The 21,973-nt window shown below is 34.4% G+C and overlaps 1 protein-coding gene across 11 annotated transcripts in view; it reads left to right on the top strand.

The window, feature by feature from the left end:
• The window catches only part of trol (terribly reduced optic lobes), a 1,731,230-nt gene that overhangs the window by 485,237 nt on the left and 1,224,020 nt on the right, over positions 1 to 21,973 (top strand). For all 11 annotated transcript variants that reach the window (XM_090387691.1, XM_090387694.1, XM_090387699.1 and 8 more), the window contains 2 exons: positions 10,967 to 11,080; positions 17,606 to 17,719. In XM_090387691.1, the coding sequence (XP_090243817.1) occupies positions 10,967 to 11,080; positions 17,606 to 17,719 (228 nt within the window). The remainder of the gene's footprint in view (positions 1 to 10,966; positions 11,081 to 17,605; positions 17,720 to 21,973) is intronic.

The following is a 21,973-nucleotide window of genomic DNA, read 5'->3' on the forward strand; positions in this document are numbered from 1 at the left end:
TCTTATTTTTTCCATGAATTTTATACCATGAAATTAACTGAACAGCCTTGAAGAATGGATAGGGTGACTATATATTTTTTATGAAAACTAAGATAGCAGAGGAAGAAATTAATTTTAGGAAGAATACAAAAATAGAACTATACATTTTTTTTTATTGTAAAAGATATAAAACAGAAAATAGTGGCAAAATAAAATACATCTTGTTGACATAAAAATTAAATAGGTATTCTTTTAAAAAAACATTTAATAATTCATTGAAATTAATATTTACTTGAAGATAATTTCTGCTAAAACTTTTGGTTCATTAATTATGTGGTTTTAAAGTACTTCACATGTCATTGCATATTATATATTGTAAATAATATTCCTTTAACAGCTTCAATTTTTAATTGGTTTCTTTCCTTTGTCCACTGACTATTTATCAATGAAAATACACCTTCTGTTCCGGGTAAAATAATGGAGTCACTGGTTAAAGATGCATTGCAGGATCATCTAGACAAGACTGCAACAATAATTCAGACACAGCATGGGTTTGTTAAGGGAAAGTCTTGTCTGACAAATTTGATAGGATATTATGATGTGGTTACAAAGGAACTGGATGCAAAAAATAATTTTGATATCATATATTTGGATTTCAGGAAAGCTTTTGACACTGTTGCGCATGGAAGACTATTGTACAAATTGGAGCAGAATGGTATTAAGGGTAAGTTGCTACAATGGATAAAAGGATGGTTAAGTGCGAGAAGACAGAGGGTGGTAATCAATGGGTGCTGCTCTTCTTGGACTAATGTTATTAGTGGAGTCCCACAGGGTTCGGTGTTAGGTCCACTGTTGTTTTGTATATTTATCAGTGATATTGATGAAGGTATATCAGGCTTAATGTCGAAGTTTGCAGATGATACAAAGGTTGGCAGGGTTGTTAATGACAGTAATGGCAGTGTGCTACTGCAACAGGATGAAGTTGCAGAAGTCGCAACTGAAGTTTAACCTTGACAAATGCAAAGTACTGCATATGGGTAGAAGTAACCCCAGAGAAACGTACCAACTGTGTGGTACTACACTTAAGGTGGTAGAAAATGAAAAAGACCTGGGAGTAATTGTGCAGTCAGATATGAAGTTTTCTGAGAAATGCAGCCAGGCTGCCAGGGCAGGTCATGGGGTTTTATCAATGATATATAGGAATTTTGCTAGCAGGGAAAAGGAGGTGATTATCCCTCTGTATAAGGCAATGGTCAGGCCACGCCTTGAGTACTGCGTGCAGGTCTGGAGGCCTCATTTTAGGAAGGATGTAGATTTACTTGAGCATGTACAGAGAAGGGCAACAAGATTGGTGAGGGGAATGAAGGGATCCTCTTACCAAGAGAGGCTTAAGTTCTGCAAATTGCAGTGGCTGGAGACTAGGCACCTGCGCGGTGATCTGATTGAGGTATATAAGGCCTTGAATGGGTTGAGCACGCTGAATTCTGATGGGATCCTTCCACTTGTTCAGATTACGAACCTAAGGGGGCATAAATTCAAATTAAGAAAAGACAGATGTAGAATAGATGTGCGGAAATTTGCCTTTAGCCAGCGAGTGGTTAATTGCTGGAACAAACTTCCATCTGTCGTTGTGGAAGTTGATAGGTTGAATAAATTTAAGGAGGAACTGGACAGTCATTTGGAGGGAATGGTGTGTTTTTTTTTTTTTTTTTTTGGCTGATGCTGCATAAGCTCATACATTTGCTTTCTTGCATCACATGCCACTGCTACTACTACATTTGCATTGTGGCCAAATATACAAAAGTTGAATTGTACAATTTTTAGTAACTCTGAAGTTAATTCAGAAGTTTTACATTGTTTAAAAAACATCACCCATTTCTCATTTGCAGTTAATGTATTCCATTTCTCATTTTCTTGTTGTGTTTCCAAGAATAACTTTAAATTATCCCATTGATCAAACAGTTTTACATCATCGACTGTAACTCCCTTCTCACAAAGATATTCTAAGCAGGAATGAACATTGTCCCAAGAAGGAATTTCTGCCAAATCAATCCATTCTAAGATTTGAAACTCATCTAATGGTTTTAACCATGATTCAATATATTTTAAAGTACGGCCATACAAATTCTCGATTTGAACTCTAAACTGTGTGACTTCATTTTCCTTACCCTTTTCTGTTGCAATTTTTAGTATTGAGCACACTTTTAACGGAAGAAATTTATTGGTTTTCCTCTCCTTGAGCAAATGAAAAACAGTCTTAAGGATTTTCTGCACTTCAATTATTGAAATACAGTCTCTTTCAATAAGTTTTATATTTTCTTGAAAGACTGACATGAATGAATGAGCGAATGAAAGGTGTGCCTCATTCATATCATCTTCAAAAATGTTTGCAATATTGCTGGTGTATCTTCCAGTGACAGAAAATAGGATTTAAACCCTTCATAAAGTTCTAAAATGCGAAGTATGGCTGGGAAGAGAGATAACCATCATGTTTTGGTATAGTATAAAGGTTGCTTATACTCTGTCTCTACAAAATTGCAAAAGTCCTTTAGTGATTCAACTCTCACAGTATAAATAGAGAAATGATTGTAGATTACCCTAACCAGCATTTCTATATTGACTGGTAGCCCATCAAAACTATAATGCACAGTATTATTTAAAACTTGTGCTGGACAACCAATTCCAATTAATTTATCATTAAGTTTTTCTTTTAGTTTAAAATACACATTATTTCTTCCAGCTCTTTTGACACCACCGAAGTTAGTATTACAGTTATCACCAGAAAAAGAGATGCATTTAGTTTCCTCCATAGCCGAGTGGTCAGGAGCGGGAGTGCAGTAGTAGCACATGCTCTTTGAGTAGACCGGGGTTCAAGCCCCTGACTGCTGAATACAGTCGATCTGCCAACCTGCACTGGACCAGCGTGGCAGATTATGGTCCATTTCCCTCAGCATGAATTGTTGAGGAGGCTTCCATCCTGCAGTGGGTTGATAATGGCTGCACTTTTTTTTGGTTAAAACATCACATATCATATTTGCAATTGTGTGTGATTGCTCATTGGGTTGATTAATTATATCTAATAATTTACATTTAGTTCCACCGTTTTGGTAGTCAAAGTACTGAATTAAAATTGAATATTTTCAGTGAACCATGATTGCTAGCATCTGTTGAAATGGTTATATATGGTATGTTCTTTAAATCATTCATTACAAGATCAATTGTATGTGGTCCAAAAATATTATTTCTGATTGCCTCATCCTTAGTCCACACAACATTTTTTTGACAAATATGTGAATCAGGAAACATTCTTTCCATTAGCGGAATCCAACAATCCAGTGAGCGGTATGATTGGTGATGCATTACAGTGTGATATGCTGCCACGCCTTCAGAAGCTCTTATGAGTTTAGCATCCTTGTTAGGTACAGTAAATTTTTCCAAAACATTTGATGAAGCCGATGCACATCTGGTGTTACGCTTATGTTTTTCAGTGTTCAGATGTTCTTTCAAATCAATTTTTCCTTTATTTGCAACAGAAATAACACTATTGCAAATGATACAGATTACATCATGTTTAGTCTTACCTTTCTCGAATGAAGGATGGTCTTGAAGCATTTCATTAGTTACTATGCACTTCCTTTTTCCCATGTTTTTGCAGAAAAACTGCATATCATACATTTCTTTCTTTTGAAAAACAGTAGCAACTACTTGCCAGGGACAAAAACATAAAACGATACTTTGATATTATCGATGTTTTTGCTGCGATAGTGCGTACTGTGGCACTTTTCTGTTATAGCCACCGTAACTTCTGCGCTATCTATTGGCGGCCGCGTAAGCTATAACGCTCTCCATTGACGTAGATATGACAGCACATGTGGTCTGTGATATTTAATGAAAACCCGACGATAGCACAGCAGTCACGGTGGATATAACAGAAAAGTACCCGTACTGTATGTACCATAATTTGATTGGGTATCACTCACATTCTTATAAGTGATGCTTAAATTAATACAGAGGGTGTAAAAATTTAAAGTGAATGTAAATCTCGAGTTGTAAATAGAAAAACTAGGACAAACGAGGACAAAATTTAAAAACCTGCGAGGATGTCCGAGGACACCTTAAAAAAGAAGACATGTCCCTCGAAACCCAGACGTATGGTCACCCTACAGCTGTACAGAGAAATAGTGGGCCAGTAAATCAGTGTCTAATAATGGGGATTTTAATTTCCCAGATATTGACTGGAATTTATAGGTTGGTCACTCGCACACTAGCAAGGCGTTTGTGGATTTATTGGATGATTGTTTTCTACAGCAGCAGCATGTTTGGGAGACAACTAGAGGAAGTAATACTCTTGATCTGATTATCAGTAGTGATTCTTCATGCATAAAGAATCTGAAGATAAAGGAACCACTAGGTAGCAGTGATCAGTGTGCTGCAGTGGTATTTAATCAAAGAGGTAACTACCATCAAGGGTAGAGGGAAGGGTTTTTTCTTTTGTAAAGGTGACTGGTGATCTGAGATAGTATTTAAATTCTATATGGTGGTACCAACTGATGTTACCAACAGCAAATTCAAAATGGGAAGAATCCCAAGAATTAATATTTGGAGCTACTAGGCTTTTCATACCAACTAAGAAATATTATTCAAAGTTTAGGACTAAATGGATGTCAGATGAACTAATGAGACGTGTGGCAGAGAGGAAAAATGCAATGGATACATATAAATAACCCCAGGGGCTCACATCTGGTGAGCATGAGCTTGGCACAACCAGGGTCGTAAGCTAGATATTATCATTCTTCTCTTTCTTGGTGATCCCCTTCTACTTCTGACTCTCTCTCTCTCGCTCGGGGTAATTCGAAATTTTTTTTTTTTTTTTTTGGCTGGTGCAGCATAAGCCTCAGGCTTCCTTGCACCATATAGCTAATAACAATTAACAGGTGACATGGAACCCTATGATAGACATAAGCTGGTCTGTAACCAAGTCACAAAGGAGGTTAGGCAGGCAAAGGCAGATTACGAGAACTACTTTGCAAAGGATGCAAAGAAAAATAGCAAAGAGTTCTTTAATTATGTAAACTCTAGGAGGAAGGGGATGAATCAGGTTGGTCCACTTGATACTGATGGTTCAACTGTTAGTGATCCTGCTCAGATAGCTAACAAACTAAAGAGTATTTTGCATCTACATTGACACATGAGGAGTGTCAATCTAGCTTACTGCCAGAGGTGAATTAAATTCTGGCAGTAAGCTAGATGATTTTGTAATAAATGAGAGCAAAGTGGAGGAGAAATTGTTGAAGTTAGACATAAAGGCACCTGGGGTGGATGGGATTTATCCAGTTATATTAAAGGAGGCTGCAAAGGAAGTAAACCCTTAGCCATAATTATGAGAGCTTCCTTGGACTCAAAGGAGGTACCCATGGACTGTAGATGTTCAAATGTGATCCCAATTTACAAAGGAGGATCAAAGGGCGATACAAGTAATTACAGACCTGTTAGTTTAACTTCTGTTCCAGGAAAATTAATGGAGGCACTGCAGGATCATCTAGACAAGACTTAAGTTATAGTTTGGACACATCATGGATTTGTCAAGGGGAAGTCTTGTCTGACCAATTTTATTGGATACTATGATGTGTTCACAAAGGAACTGGATGTAAAGAATAATTTTGATGTCATATATTTGGATCTTAGAAAGCTTTTCTTACTGTTGCACATGGAAGACTGTTGCACAAATTGGAGCTGTGTGGCATTGGAGAAAAATTGCTGCTATGGATAAAGGGATGGTTGAGTGGGAGAAGACAAAGTGGTATTCAGTGGACACTGCTCTTCGTGAACTAATGTTATTAGTAGAGTCCCACAGGGTTCAGTGTTGGGTCCATTGTTGTTTTCTGTATTTATTAATAATATTGATGATGGCATAGCAGGCTTAATGTCAAGTTTGCAGACGATACAAAGGTCAGCAGGGTTGTTAATGGTACTAATGACAGTACACTGCTGCAACATGATCTAGAAAAATTGAGCAGATGCGGCAACTGAAGTTTAACATTGACAAATGTTAAGTACTGCCTATGGGAAGCAGTAATCCCAGAGTAATGTATCAACTGCGTGGTACTACACTGACAGGTATAAGGTATATTTGTGTCAAACGGCACCTGGGATTTCTCGCATCACCGTGTGTGTTTCACTGTATCGAGGACAGTAACTGTCAAGCCAGAGACTTGAGAGAGTGCCGGCTGTGTCTGTACTACATGCTGGTACTACACTGACAGTGGTAAAGGATGAAAAGGACCTGGGGGTAATTGTGCAGGCAGATATGAAGTTTTCTGAGCAGTGCAGATGGTCTGCAAGAGTAGCTCATGGTGTCTTGTTAATGATATACAGGAATTTTTCTAGCAGGGATAAGGAGGTGATTATCCCCTTGTATAAGACAATGGTCAGGTACTGGATACAGTACCTGACCACTGTACTGTATACAGTACTCAAGTACTGTATACAGGTTTGGAGGCTTCAATTTAAGAATGATGTAGAGTTTTTGAAACGAGTACAGAGAAGGGCAACAAGATTAGTGAATGGAACAAATTTTTGTTCTTATGAAGAAAGGCTTAAATTTTGCAAATTAGTGTCTGGAGGTGATCTTGATTGAGGTGTATAAAGCCTTGAATGGTTTGAGCATGCTCAATGCTGATGGGATTCTTTCTCTTTCTCATAATAGTCACCTGAGAAGGCATAAATTCAGATTGAGGAAAGACAGTTGTAGGATAGATGTGTAGGTATGCCTTTAGCCAGTGGGTGGTTGATTGGTGGAACTAACTTCCATCTGTCCTTATAGAATTTGATAACTTAAATAGAATAAAGGCAGAACTAGACAAACATTTGGAGTGAGTGGATTGGTGAAATGAGAAGGGTTTTTCATTTATTTTTTTAAAAAGTATTTTTTGGCTGATGCTATATAAGTTTGCTTTTTTGCATCATGTGCCTATGCTAACTGCAATTGCAAGAGATCAGAGAAAACAACTTTGGAAGGTGCACTATGGTCACAGAAGCCGATGTGCCAACAACTAACTAACAAACAAACAAACAACAGAGTTTAGTGTTGCATAGCTGTTTTGAATGTCACATGGTGAAATGAATTTGACATATCTGTATTCATCTCTGAGGAATTGGAACAGTCATGGAATCCATGAAACATCAGATTCGGTTTATTTGTTGGAATAAGTACCTGTGCATATGAATAGAGGATTTGTATCAACATCAGTTGCCCACTGCTATAATAAACAGCCTAGTTGAGAGTGCCTCCTGTTTTCTCATAGTTCAGTCTGTGGTGTCATTCAGATCACATCCCAGATTGACATTGCCTTTTGTTTCGCAAGCTTCCATATTGGCTTATGTGCCAGATTGTCATTAATCAGTGTTAAATGTTCCTCAATCAATGTGTGCAGACAACTCTTAACAAACATTCAACCTTCCCAGTTTCCCCTGAACGTTTTTTACATATTCCATGTTGTTGAGTTTGATGGTGCTTTACGAGACATTGAAATCACTGAGTTATTTTAAATTATTGTTTTGTAGTAATATTGTATCATGAACATGCACTACTCTGTTTTTAACATAATGTACATTTACTGCTTGTTCTGCACATACACATTTGTAGTTTTATAGGTTGTCAACTGATGGCAATACCATGCAAAGAAAAATGTTACTTGCAAATTTCTTGTCTCTAGTACTTGTTTACTTGTTATTTGCATTTTCAGTGTTCACTCAATATAAGAAGTCAAAGAAAAACAAGAGTTAAGTTTTTTTTTTTTTTTTTCTGAGAGTAGATATTATAGTTTTGTTACATTGATTCTGGATTCATGTACCTTTTTTTTTTTTTTTTTCTGAGAGTAGATATTATAGTTTTGTTACATTGATTCTGGATTCATGTACCTTTTTTTTTTTATAAAAATCAATTTCCCTTAGCAAATTGGATTCTCAATCAACATATTTCCAGTTTATCAGATATTTTAGATTATCAGATTACACTACTCTACTCTGCATTTTGAAAAAAAAAACACATTTTTCTAATGCTGATTTCAAAAAATTACTTCCATTTGTAGAATCGGGCTTCTTCAAAAATCATGAAAGAAAATTTGATTTTTCACAAATTTGTATTTATTTTGGCAGCATTTGTGCACTGAAATTATAACAAAATGTCTCCTTTACTTTTATATTTAAATACATGTTGAAAGCACTATTAAAAAGGGCAGAATGGTAAAACATCCACTGAACAATCAGTTGTAGATTAGTTTTAAAAACTAATCTACAACTGGTTAAATTTTCTTTTCTTTTAATTTCTTGCAGATTCTTTTACTTTACAGTCCCTCTTCAGCATCCAGCAATATTCAGCCCTCGTGTTGACATTCCACCTCCCCCGGTACCTCATCTTTACAATGTCCTGGTGAAATCTCTCACCCTGTTATTCACTAACACTTCCTCGATTTCCTGGGAAGTAGTCTATATGGGAGCATTAAAAATGTACCTTGACACTCACATTGCAGCCCAGCTTCTTGAAGTTTGCCAACATATTTTTATTTTTCTTGTAGTCTGTATCCTTGTTGTTCTCCAAGATGTTTTCCACACCCAACCTGAAGCTAATCCATGCCAAGTTTTTTTCTTTTATTCATAGTTCCCTCAATCTTGGTCTCTCATCAGTTTGTAAATTTGAGGGCCAACAAAAATATCTTGTTTTAGCTTCTCTTGAGTGATCAATGGCAATTTCCTACATAGGTAGTTGAACCTCCCTAAGGTAAATCTTTCACAAACTGTTTCATCAATCCCAATTTGATGGGCAAGGGTGGAAAGACAGTTTTGGGTTTTACCAGTGGTTTATGAACTATGTTCTTTGATCTAGGCAACAAACTGCCCATCTTTGGTCAGACCCTCACATCCCAGCACTTATTCTTTGCCAAAATGTCCCACTTACACAAAAAGCAAGGTATTTTTATGTAGCCTGATTGCTATCCAAGTAAGATTCCTATCACTTAAGTTAGCACAGACCAACCAACCATGTTCTTTATATTTAATATTTGTCAACTTTGAGTTTTCATATGTTTTTTTCAAATGCACAGAGTGAGCTACCGGATTTGACCAACGTTTATTTCCAGTAGACCAATACACCTTTGCAACTCTTCTGAGTCAATAAAAAGTCACCATTCTGTAGGATTGTAACTAATTCCTAAATAGTTCATTAAGTCATTTGTATTACTTCAAAAAAATCATAGCATCATCCTCAGAAAAGTAAGGGGCTAGTTTTCATTCTGTTTGTACCACGAGACAAATGTTTTTTTTTGTTCTAGAAGATTTTTTGACTTAAGTTTAGAACCAAGGAGTTTTGCAGATTCCTTTGGTAAATTTAAATCTGTCACCAGATTATTGAGTTCATTCTGTGGAAACAGTTGAGGGCTGAACTCAATGATGAAGATTTCAGCTTCATCTTCCAAAGCCTCACTTTTGGCACTCTCTGCTCCACTTATATTGGAGAATGTAGCTGCTGCTACATTCTCCAATATAAGTGGAGGTCATGGAATTGGCAGGTTACCTCCATGTGGAACTGGTCTTAATGTCAGATGGAATATTAGGATACCCGATATCCTTCCTACTCTTTGTATTACATTCCTCTACTTTAAATAAGCAAAAGTAAGTCATCACAGTGGTTTGTAGGCTCCTGCCAAATCATGGGAATTGTAAATGGCATAGCCTTCTTTTTACCATTTTTCTGCAATCTCAGTGCTTCAACACAGGTTTGGCAAACTTTGTGGAGCCCATTGTTTATCTTGGTCTGAGTTTTCCTCCAATATGAGCACAACACACATTTTTTCCAAATTCTGTTTATATTTTGTCTTTCTTGAGGACTACATAACTTCCACAAATATGACAAAATAAGTTCGGATTGTTCAAGCACTTCTCAGCACAAGCTTGACACAATAACTTAAATAAATTGAGCTCCCACTGGTAAACACTGGTGCAAGGAACCCTCAAGGTCAAGAAACAAATAACTGAAGGCAGTGTTACCAACATGTGAAGATTTAGTTTACAAATTTCCAGCATTTACTCGTAACTCAATACATTCAATAATACAACTCATGACATCAATCTAAGTGATTTACAAAAAAAAAAAAAAAAAAAAAGGCACATGATAGAAAAAAATGATGTTTCTGAAATCAGTGCGAAAAAAACTGAGTTAAAAACAGCTATTAGTTTACAAACATTAAAACCATGCAGATTGGTGAATTATTAATGCAAAAGATGGTGATGAAGATGGTTTTCATACAGCTGGATGATTTTTTATTGTAAATCACTATAAATGGAAGAAGGCACACAAGAGATTGCAGTGTTCATGGAAAACTGATCTGGCCAAAAGGAGCTCAAGATAAATAAAGCCTTTTCTTTTTTTCTCAATTTCACATATCAGTTTAACATTATCATCCATACTTAGAACTATGATTTCAACTCTGTTTCATGATTACAAAAAGACTGTTCAGCTAGGTCACTCTTTGTTTGCTTCGGTCGAAAATGTTTTCTCAATCCAATCAATCAAACAATAGAGTTAGTTGAAAATATCTGTGTTTTAAATAGTGAAATTAATTTACATTGTAAATTATAGAATCAGTAGTCTTCTATTTGGGAAGCATTGCTTATTCAGAGAATAAGTAGGGCAACTCAATGTGCAAAGGCATTCACAATATGAGACGTTCTGATAATGATGCTCTGTTTGCAAACTTTTTTGCTTATATTTTTATACCTCTGTAACTTATGCATTGCATTATTTACAATGTACTTATTAAAAATTAATGAAATATATATAAATTAAAAATATGTACGTGTAATGGAAATTATTTGAAGATTTCAAATGTTTATTAAAATTAATATAATTTTACATTAAATAAATCAATATTGGTAATATGCTGATTTCTCTGTTTATAACTTCTTGCTCTTTTGTATGGCTTTTTTTAAGGAAGCTGTAGTGACTATGAATTTGTGTGCAATAATGGCCAGTGTATTGATATAAGACAATGGTGTGACAGTCGTAGTCACTGTCCAAATGGTGAAGATGAAGTAGACTGTCCAGGTAATATTTTTAATGTAATTAAAAAATATTGGAAATGTGTAATTTGTATCAGATTTCAATCTTAATCTACCAGAGGGAACCTTTTTGAAATGCCATCATATGCATGAATTGAGCCAATTGCTGAAGGTGTAATTTTCATATTTTATCAGAATCCCTCTAGCTGGTGCATGCCTAAAGGCCACCATCTGGCACATGAATAAAGGATTCCAAACATGGAAATGTTTGGAATAAAGGCAATAAATGATTTAAAATTGGGAATGTCTTTAATGCATTCATTATCTAGACAGTATAGTGGATATAGGAAAAATATAATTTTTAAAGTATCATTTGAATTAGTAGTTAAATTATATGCTTTCATAATGTGCAATTATATGCTTTCATAAGCATATAATTGCACAAAGAGGTATCCTATGTACAACTATGTGGAATATCTTTTAAACATATATGACAAAATATATTTTTAGAAGTTTTAAAATAAAACCTTCAATGTCTTTTAATGAGGTTTTCAATATATACTTTGTTTTAAATTAAAAATAAATAAATAAAAGAAGAGCTGGCTTCTGCCACTTTCCTGTGCTTTTTACTCATTCTTTGCTGTGTAGTTCTCAGCTTCTCTTCCACTCTTTTGGTGAGTGCCCAAGTTTCACTTCCATTAGTCATGGTGGGGAGTATATATTGGTTCATTATTTTACGTTTCAGACAAATTGGAATATTGCTCCTCAGAATGTGACTATATTTCCTGAATGTTATCTATCCAAAATTTATTCTTCTCTTGAATTCCAGCCATTTATCATTATTACAGCTAATGACTTGTCCCAGATAAGTATGACTCCACCTTTTCAATCATATCCCTTTCTGTGGCATACTTGTTCATCATTACTTTTGTTTTAGCCATGTTCATCTTTAGTCTGAAATCTTTAACTCTGCATAACTGATTAAGGTTTTCCTCTACTTCTTTGGGATCATAGCTTATGATCACAATGTCATCTGCAAATCTTAAATGGTTTAGGTACTCTACATTCATATTGACTCCTTTCTTCAACCAGTCTAATCTTCTGAAAGCTTCCTCAAGGGCAGAAGTAAACAACTTCAGAGATATTGTCTCCCCTTGTCAAACTCCTTTCTGAATTTTAAATTTGCTACTGTCTTTGCCTAGTCTAATAAAGGAGGTAGCATTCTCATATATTTTCTTCAAAATCATAATATATGGGGTACCTGTGTCTTGTCTTTCCAGTGCCCGAAACATTACCTTATGATGTATGGATTCAAATGCCTTTTCATAATCCACAAATGCCTGGCATAATGGTGTTTTATATTCATTTGCTTTCTCCATTAGCTGTGATATTACGTGAAGGTGATCCATAGTTGAGAATCTTATCCTAAAGCCGGCTTGCTCTTTCGTCTGATTCTCAAGTATTCTTTCTAATCTGTTAGTAATGACCAATCTGAATAACTTGTAGATGTGGGATAACAAGCTAATTGGTCTATAATTTCCAATTTCTGATTTATTTCCTTTCTTATGCAGAACTATGATTGCATTATTCCACTCTTAGGCCTTTTCTAATGCATTTTGTGAAGAGTCTTGCCAGTTGCTGTGTCATGTCTCTTCCTCCCAATTTTAACACCTCTACATTAACTTCATCTTTCCCTGGGGCTTTCTGATTCTTCATTTTCTTCAACGCATGTTCTACCACATCATATGTATTGCCAGTTTGTAATCCATCTTCCCCACTTCTGGCATCATTCACTCGCTCCTTGTATAATTCTCTATAGTAGTCTTCTGCTATTTGAATTATGACTTCTCTGCTATTTATAAGCAGAGAAGTCATAATTCATGGCTACTCATGACCACCAAATACAGAGGATGTGGAAAGGTCAGGGAATGACCGCCGCATATCCCCCAAGCAATATGGCCTTAGTTGCTAATGCTCCTAAAAACCAAATAACAAACAAGCTCATGGCTGCTGATTTAAGTCCTTTGTTTCCCCTTAATGCTTGTTCTACTTCTCTTGTGTTAAATTTTCTTATGTCCTCTCTGAGTCTTTCTAATGGCTTTGAATAACTCAGTATACTCAATTTTATCCTTGTCAGTGTTTATTTTTCTCTTCATTTGTCATATTCAGTTCATCATGACAAGTGTTTCTTGACTAATTTTTTTTCTTCTTTGGATTTCTTTTTACCTATAGGTTTCTTGGGCTTTACAGCTCAAAAAGTTGTATTCCTCATTGATATCTTGGTCCTGAACAGTCTGCAAAAGCTCAAACTTGTTCTTAAATTCTTGTACATACTGCTTTTTCTCCTCTTCTGTTATCTCAAAGACCTTTGTATTATTTACTCGAGTGAGTTTTTTCCTTTCCTTTCTTTTCTTACATCTATATCAATGTACATCTTACCATTCTGTGATCACTTCCAACAGTTACCTTGTTCAGGATGGTAACATCATTCATGATATATCTTATGTTAGTGAGGATGGAGTCTATTTCATTAGTTATTAATCCATTTGGGTTCTTCCATATCCACTTTGTGTTCACTCTTTTCTTGAAAAAAGTATTCATTGCTGACATTCCTCGCAAATTTCGCAAGTCTCATTTCTTTTACTAATTCCAAAAGATTTTCAATAAATCTGCAAATGAAATTGATCATATCATATGGTAATGTTAATAATAAAGGTTTACTATTTTATTTTTTCGTATTGAACAATAATAATGAAATTTGAAAGTTTTGTCAAATCAGCTGCCCATTAGTGACTGCTGTATTTGGCATGCAAAGCTGTGCAAGCTGAACACTGGCACTAAAAACATGGCAAGAAGACTTTTTAAAATATGAATTACACTTACTTAACCAACTGCACCAAATGTGACATTCACTAACAACAGCCAAATAAACAACATTGACCGAAAACTTGTAATCTGAATTGCATTATCCACCCGAAAATTATAATACAACTAATGCACTTAAAACAACAACATGTAAAGTAATGAAATGGAAACCAAAAATTAATATTAAACATCTGTGTCCCTCTAGAAGTAATTTTTCCGACATGAGATGTTCATGTTTATTGTAAACACTTGTAGTTCTCAGTAAATTCTTAAGCTTTTTGTTACATAAAACTTGCTCACACGCAGAATGCATAATATTAAGATCTAATTTTTACATTGCTTCCCAACTTCCAACAAAATCAAAAATGCAGATCAAAACTAAAGGAATGTATTCACATTTCCATCACTTTGATGGAAATTTAAATTTTCAGTTTCTTTTTTCTGCATATGCTGATGCTGCTGTTGGGTTAATAACTCAAACTGATGGTATACAAAGATAAAGATAAAAAAATAGAACAATGTATATTTATGCAAAACTGTTGATTAAAATAAGATAAAAATAGGAATAAAACAGCTTTTGATATCCCAGGATGTCTTTGAAATCACCAATAAAATTGTAATGTTACAGCAAATAAGTGAATGAAGTGGTAACAGAGCAGGATCAGTGTATCGTGTTACTTTACCTACTCATGGAACATTCTATGATGCAATTTGTGATTCTTCTGAGTTATTTGTAAATGGGTAACTTATAACTTTGTTTGTAACTAATTTACAAACAAGTAACAAATTGTAAATATGTAACTTGTTTGTAAATGGGGTTGATATGAAGGCCTGAGATTGCAGTTTAGTACAACCAGTGGTGGTGGTGGTGATGTGGGTAATTGGTATGATAATTTTTGTATTACTAGCAGAATTTTTTTTTTTTTAACACAATTCCTAAGGAAGGTAGATTTTTTGGCCATTTTTACACTTTAACTTTAAAAGCAAAGAGTGTGAAAATAAATTAATCTCATTGAATTTTCTCTTGTTAGTAAGAATAGTCTTCTTTCAAAATATTTAATAGCATATCTGAAGCAGTCATTTTTAATTATTTTTGAATTATAAAATTATCAAAACAATTATGACATGGCAGCATATTAAAATTTATCATTAATTTTTACAAAAATATGAAAGGATACTGTTCTGATTGAAAATCTAAAGTTATGTTCATAGGTGCAAAAGTTATTTTTAAGAAACTTTTGTAAAATAATCTGAATTTAATTATTAAATAAAATTAATCTGGCAGCCCTTTCAATACAATGTCTTGTGAAGGATGGGATGTATTACATAAACAAATGAATATAAAAAAAGTTAGAGGCATATGATGCAAGAAAGCAAGCTTATACAGCATCAGCAAAAAAAAAAAAAAAAAAAAAAATCCATTTCGTCCATCTGTTTGCTTCAAAAGTTTGTACAATTCTTCCTTGAATTTATTTAAGCTATCAACTTCCACAGTGGCAGATTGTTCTAGCAATCAACTACGCACTGGCTAAAGGCAAATTTCCATACATCTGTTCTACAACTGTCTTTCCTCAGTTTGAATTTATACCCCCCCCCCCAGGTGCGTAATCATAGCAAGAGGAAGAATCCATCAGCATTAGGCTTGTTCAAACCATTCAAGGCCTTATATACCTCAGTCAGATCACCTGACAGGTGCCTAGTCTGCAGACATTGCAGTTTGCTGAACTTGAGTCATTCTTGGTAAGAGTAACCTTTTCTTCCACTCACCAATCTCGTTGCCCTTCTCTATACTTGTTCCCAACAGCTCTACATCCTTCCTAAAGGTCTCCATACCTGTATGAAATACTCAAGGTGCAGCCTGACCATTGCCTTATACAAGGGGATAATCCCTACATAAGGCAATGATCCTTCTTATCCCTGCTAGCAAAATTCCTGTATCTCATTGACAAGACCCCATGAGCTGCTATGACAGCCTGTCTGCACTCTCAGAAAACTTCATATCTGACTGCACAGTTTATATATGCTCCCTTTTTCTCCATATAAAGTGAGATGCTTCAAACAAGATTAAAAAAAAGTCTGTAACCACTTGAAGGGGTAGACTCTGTACGTGGCTGCCTGGCGCCTCCACAGCCGGGTGGGCAGGAGCAGCAGTGCATAGTTCACGCTTCTTGATTAGACTGGGGTTAGAGCCCGTGATCACCAAATACGGAGGATGCAGAAAGGTCAGGGAATGACCATCGCATATCCCCAGAGCAATATGGCCTTAATTGCTAATGCTCCTAAAAACCAAACAACAACAATGTGGCTGCCTTCACCAGAGTTCTGTTAATAGCCAGGCTGCATTTCTACACAGCTTGTTGCAATTGTTGTGTTATTGATTCCTGAAAAAAATTACAGGTATTTTATAATAATAGCTTCTTTCAATGCTACCATGACTGAAAAAACAGTGTTGTTTCTTTTGGTTTGTTTGGATTGTTATTTCTTCTCTTTCAAGAGCTCTGAAAACCTTGAGGATTGGCTCATCCTTCCCACTCTATTGCACGTTGTCGCATTTTTACTTCACTGTTCATATTTGATGTTTTTAAATGATTTATGTGATTATAATATAGCACATTGCAACCAGAGCTAAAGTCCCTTTGCACATTGCAAAGGGACTTTAGCTCATAAGATAGTGTGGTGATAAAAAAAAAATAAAAAATAAAATCCAATACTACCTAAAATGTTAAAACTATTAATCTATTGATTCAAGCATAGTACATCTAAAATTAAGTAGTAGCTACTAATCTTGAAATGACTAATGTGCATGAGATCATTTTGTTACTTTATTTTTTTCCACAAATTGTTTGGCAAAAATTGTGATGCAAACTGGTGATATCTGGTCTATTGGACTCTTTTGTATAATTCTTTTAAAATGATAATATATCACTTCCAAAACTGCTCAAGTCTGCATCATAATTAGGAAGGTAAAAAGTAAATAAAGGTAATAAAAGTAATAAATTTTGATTCAATGATTAATGTGTAATAGATATTTGGCTAAATGATCTGTCAGAATAGATGCCACGATTGCTGGAATAAATAACTTGTGCTATGTGCACAGAGAAAGTGAAATAGACTCTAATGCATAGCAGACTGGTGAAGTAAGAGATCAAACATGGTTCCCACTACTTTAGATCTTTTATAACATTACAAACAAAAACAATTACAGATATGATGATGTGATAAAATATGAGTGCAATATTTAATTTAAGGGTATAAATCCTTAGTTCTATTCATTATATCTTATGTATTCAGAAAAATGTTCATTGTTACATCCAAAAAATTGATATTGTGATTACTTCTATCCATTTTGGATGTGGCAGGTACTTTATGACATATGTAAAGATAGTTCTTTGTAATGTGTCATTATCTTTTGCATATAATGTATAATATGTTATTATTTTTGTTTGCTGTAATAGTTGATGTGATCATTATAATACTTATGCCTAAAAGAGGATATATGATATTTATCATACCCATTTTTGGATATGTTTATTATATCAAGTATTCTTTGGAACTTTGAGCTCCCTGCTATATCAAAGTTACACTGCAATTATTAATTCATTATTTATATTTTGACCCATTCAATTTTAAAATATTTAATTTTTGAAACATTTTGAAGTTTTCTACATAGGCATTTTATAATGGTTTTGTTCTCTCTATCCCCAAGAAAAATGTCATCATGGCCAGTTTCAGTGTTCTACAGGTGGTCAGTGTATCGATGAAAGAAGGAAATGTGACAACAGACCAGATTGTGCTGATGGATCAGATGAAAGGGAGTGTGGCAAGTATTAATAAAGTTTAGAAATAATTATTAGGTGTCATTTTCAGGCTGTCATTCATAATGTATTATTATAAAATGTGCACACAGTTCTCTCTGACTGCACTGCAGTCATCATTGGGAACTACAGCATGCCGAACTGTGAGCATAGATTTTTAATTCAATTGTGAATGGTCAGATAAGTGAAAATACAAAACTTCAACCCAGCTACCCAAAGGTACAACCATAGTTTCCTTGAAATTTGACCTTTTAAACGTGTCTTATTCAGTGAATAATAGTGAATACAAAATAGTGACTAATCCACTTTTATTAGCTTTTCCATAGTGGACAGAAGTATTTTTATAGGATTTATTGAAACCCCAAATTTCTTTTTTTATTATTGTAAGTATTGTAAAAAATACTGTTTCCACACCATCTTTTTCTAAAGTTCTATGCAGCATTATAGTCGGTGACATATTTGCAATAGAATGACCTGGAATGGCATTATAGAACTTTATTTTTTAATGAGAAAAAATTGTTTTACTATCTTTATGATTAATGTTACCAAGTGCAACTGTGCCACTGTGTGTACTTGTCTTACTATCTCATCAGTTGGGCAGACAGTTCCAATTAATGACATGTGGAACCTCTATGGTTTTATGAGAATGGTTATAAAACATTACATGAATTAAAATATTAATTAAAAATTATGAATACATATTTTCATTGTAAAGACTTATGGTTCATGAATTTCTGGAAGAAATTCATGAACACTTCCCAAAAAGGGGGAAAAAAAAAAAAAAGCTTCAGCTCTGCAAATTGTAGCATCTGGTGACTATACACATGTGAAGAGATTTGATTGAGGGATATAAATCTTTTAATGAATAGAATCAGCTAAATGCTGATGGCATCCATTTTCTTGCCCAAACAACACACGTGAGGTGCATAAACTTAAATTGAAGTATGGTGGATAGATGTGGAAATTTGCTTTCAGCCAGAGGGTAGTTTATTGTTGGAAAACATTTATCTAGTGCTGTAGAAGTGAGTAGTTTGAATAAATTTAAGGAAACAAGACAAATTAAGAGGGTTTGGATAGGTGGTGTTTTTTTTTTTTTTTTTTGCTGATGACATTGACATTGCTGTATAAGCTTCCTTTTTCTGCACCATTTTCCCCTATTAATATTATGAATATTACCATAATATTAAGTCTGAAGGACATGCAGCATCTTCCTCAAAACCTGCTTTTAACATTTTGTGCACTTCAAGTACAGTTTTCCCTATTTTAAACAATTTTCATGGTTTGACTGCTCAGTAAAATCTTTCAATTTAAAATTTGATGAAAACATAAAACACATTTATTTAGTATGTGCTAATTCACACTGCTGGTGAATGGTGTGATTCATGCAATTCTATGCATAAGTAAGTTCTGGACATGTTTCAAATCACTACACCACTTCAAATTCAAGCCCCAAAGTCAGTCCATCAATCCAAAGTCAATCAAACTTTTTTGATCATTTTTATTATGTGCATATTCTTACTATTTCTAATGTATTTTTATTAATTTCATTATGGTTAGAATGGAATATCATTAGATGTTAGTTTTTTGCATTAGAATTGCAAAGCATAAGCCTTTTAAAAAGTTATTTTTTCATCACTAGTAATTGGAGGGATGGCGAAAAAAATCTTTGAAGATATATGGAATGATTATCGTGCTGTTTCTTTTCTTGTTGTGTCACTATTGGGAAAGTATCAGGAGTCATATATCTCCACCATAACATTAACTTTCCTTGTTTGTTTGCAGCATCTCTACTAGGAATCTGGTTTATTTTGTCTTCTCCCATGCTCTAGATGTGTTGTCTGTATGACTAGGAAATTCTTTTTCTGCTTGATCTATCCTACACACCGTTCTTTCTATTATATATATATATACACAACAGCTCTTCCGTTACTGTAATTTATACAAGTGACAATGTTTGATACAGTGATGTTGAGATTATTAATATAGTCCTTGGTTGTACTGATGCTGTCTGGGTGAACATTGCTCATCTGTCTGCCTGTACAATCCAGAGAAACCATCAGTACACTCAGACAAATCAACGTGTTTCTTGTGACATGTTTTTGCAGCTTGCTCCCCAGTTCTTTGAGTCATTCCTGGTATATCCTTGATTCTTTTATGTTTGCGTATATTGCTTGTCACTGTTGTGATGATATCAGCACTTCCTTCTCTGTGGCTACTAACGTTGTGTTCAGAATCAGATAAATCACCTTAATTTTTTTCTAAATGTATTACACCTACTACCAGAGATGTCATCTTGTATACATAATCAGGCAAGTGACTTGGGTACATTAAATTATGTTAGAAATTTCTTGTGGAAAGATGTCCCAATAAGATGTCCTTGTGGGATGGTGTCCTGATAATTCATCCAATGAATATGCCTGTTTCAACAACTTTTATGCTTTTTAAATAATTTTAAAAAATAGAGAAGTCTGCATTCTACAGGTTGTATTTTCATTTGATTACAAAGTAATACAAAACTAGTCAAATTTCACACTACTTTATATATATATATATATATATATATATATATATATATATAATAAGCAGAAAAAGGAAATTAACAAAAGTTATTGTATGTCTAATGCTCCAAAACGTGCAGTGCAGCAGTAAGGGAAGCAAAAGGATATAAATAATGTGTGGTTTGTAAAATAGTCTGTGAAAATGGAAATGAAAAGTACACATGGTGCCTGAACTAAGAGAAGTTTACGGCATAGTCAAAAGTGGAAAAGTAGTGGTTAAACAGTTGAAAGAATTTGAAAAACCTAGTACAAAAATGAACTGGGACTGAGGAAGCAAACAAAAAAAAAATAATAATTAAATAATAAATAACAAAGAAATAAGTAAATAACACTATTCAGATTTGGGAGGGCAATTTTAGCAAGAGGTCGAATCAGGGGATGGCAAATATGCAAAATCTGAATATAGTAAATGAAAATATGATACATAGTCAGGAAATTCATCAGGGGACTACTCCTGACCATGTGTCAGGCACTGCGTTTCCAAACTTGTATGTAGTATTAGAAAAAGGGAAGGGGGAAGCAAATATGCGGCCTTTATCGTAATACTAGTAGATAAGGTAGTCCCTACATGGTGTAAAAATAAAGTTAATAATGTAAATTAAAATAAATACAAATTTACAAAAATGTAATATGAAGTATAATGCAAATGTGAAGGGGTGAAGGTAATTAAATTAATGTGGTTGAAAATTAAAATTCAAATATAAAGCAGAGAAATTTGTTAAAAAAGTGTAGACAAGCAAATGATGTAGGGAATGGTAAAATTCTTGGAGAGTGGAAGGGAAGAAAAAGATGGTCAAAAGAAGGCAAAAATAGCGATAGGATTGAGGATACATGGAGCATTCGTATCACCCTCGTATTACACTAATAGTTCTATGAATGGGAAAAAAAAATAGAAACAGACAGTATAAAGATAAAAAGTGTAGAAAAAAAGTCATTAAAAATACTCAACTTACTGGGTGTGTAAGGCCCTATCTTAAAGAAAAGGTTCTGGTATAAGCAAGCATTAGTAAAAATGGGTGTTAATGTGTTAATACCATAGGCTTGTAGAGAGGAAGGGGAAATCGAAACCAATTGGTTTCGATTTCCCCTTATAAAGGGGGGAAGCAAATATGTGGCTGATAAAGGCTGCATATTTGCTTCCTCCCTTTTCTAATATTACAGACAAGTTTGGAAATGCAGTGCCTGATACATTGTCAGGAGTAGTCCCCCTATGAATTTCCTGACTATGTATCGTATTTTCATCTACTATTATTCAGATTTTGCATATTTGCCATCCCCTGATTCAACTTTTTGCTAAAATTGCCTCCCATATCTGAATATAGTGTTATTTACTTATTTCTTTGTTTATTTATTTTTTTGTTTGCTTCCTCAGTGCTAGTTCAATTTTGTACTAGGTTTTTCAAATTCTTTCACCTGTTTAACTACTACTTCACTTCTATTTTTGGACTATCCCTTAAACTTCTCTTAGTTCAGGCACCATGTGTACTTTTCATTTCCATTTTCACAGACACTTTATGTATTTTACAAACCACACATTTATATATATAGTATTATTAGCTTATGGGGAAGATTGTCATCAGAGACATAATGAGATAAATCTACGGAGAAGCATAAGTGAAGCATGTTATATATACACAAAGGGTAATATACAAAAACTAATTGCTGTATACCAACAATTTGGGTGATTTTTTTTTTTTTTCT

Source organism: Mastigoproctus giganteus, chromosome 13 (assembly GCF_048544385.1).
Source record: "Mastigoproctus giganteus isolate SK-2022 chromosome 13, ASM4854438v1, whole genome shotgun sequence".
NCBI lineage: Eukaryota > Metazoa > Arthropoda > Arachnida > Uropygi > Thelyphonidae > Mastigoproctus > Mastigoproctus giganteus.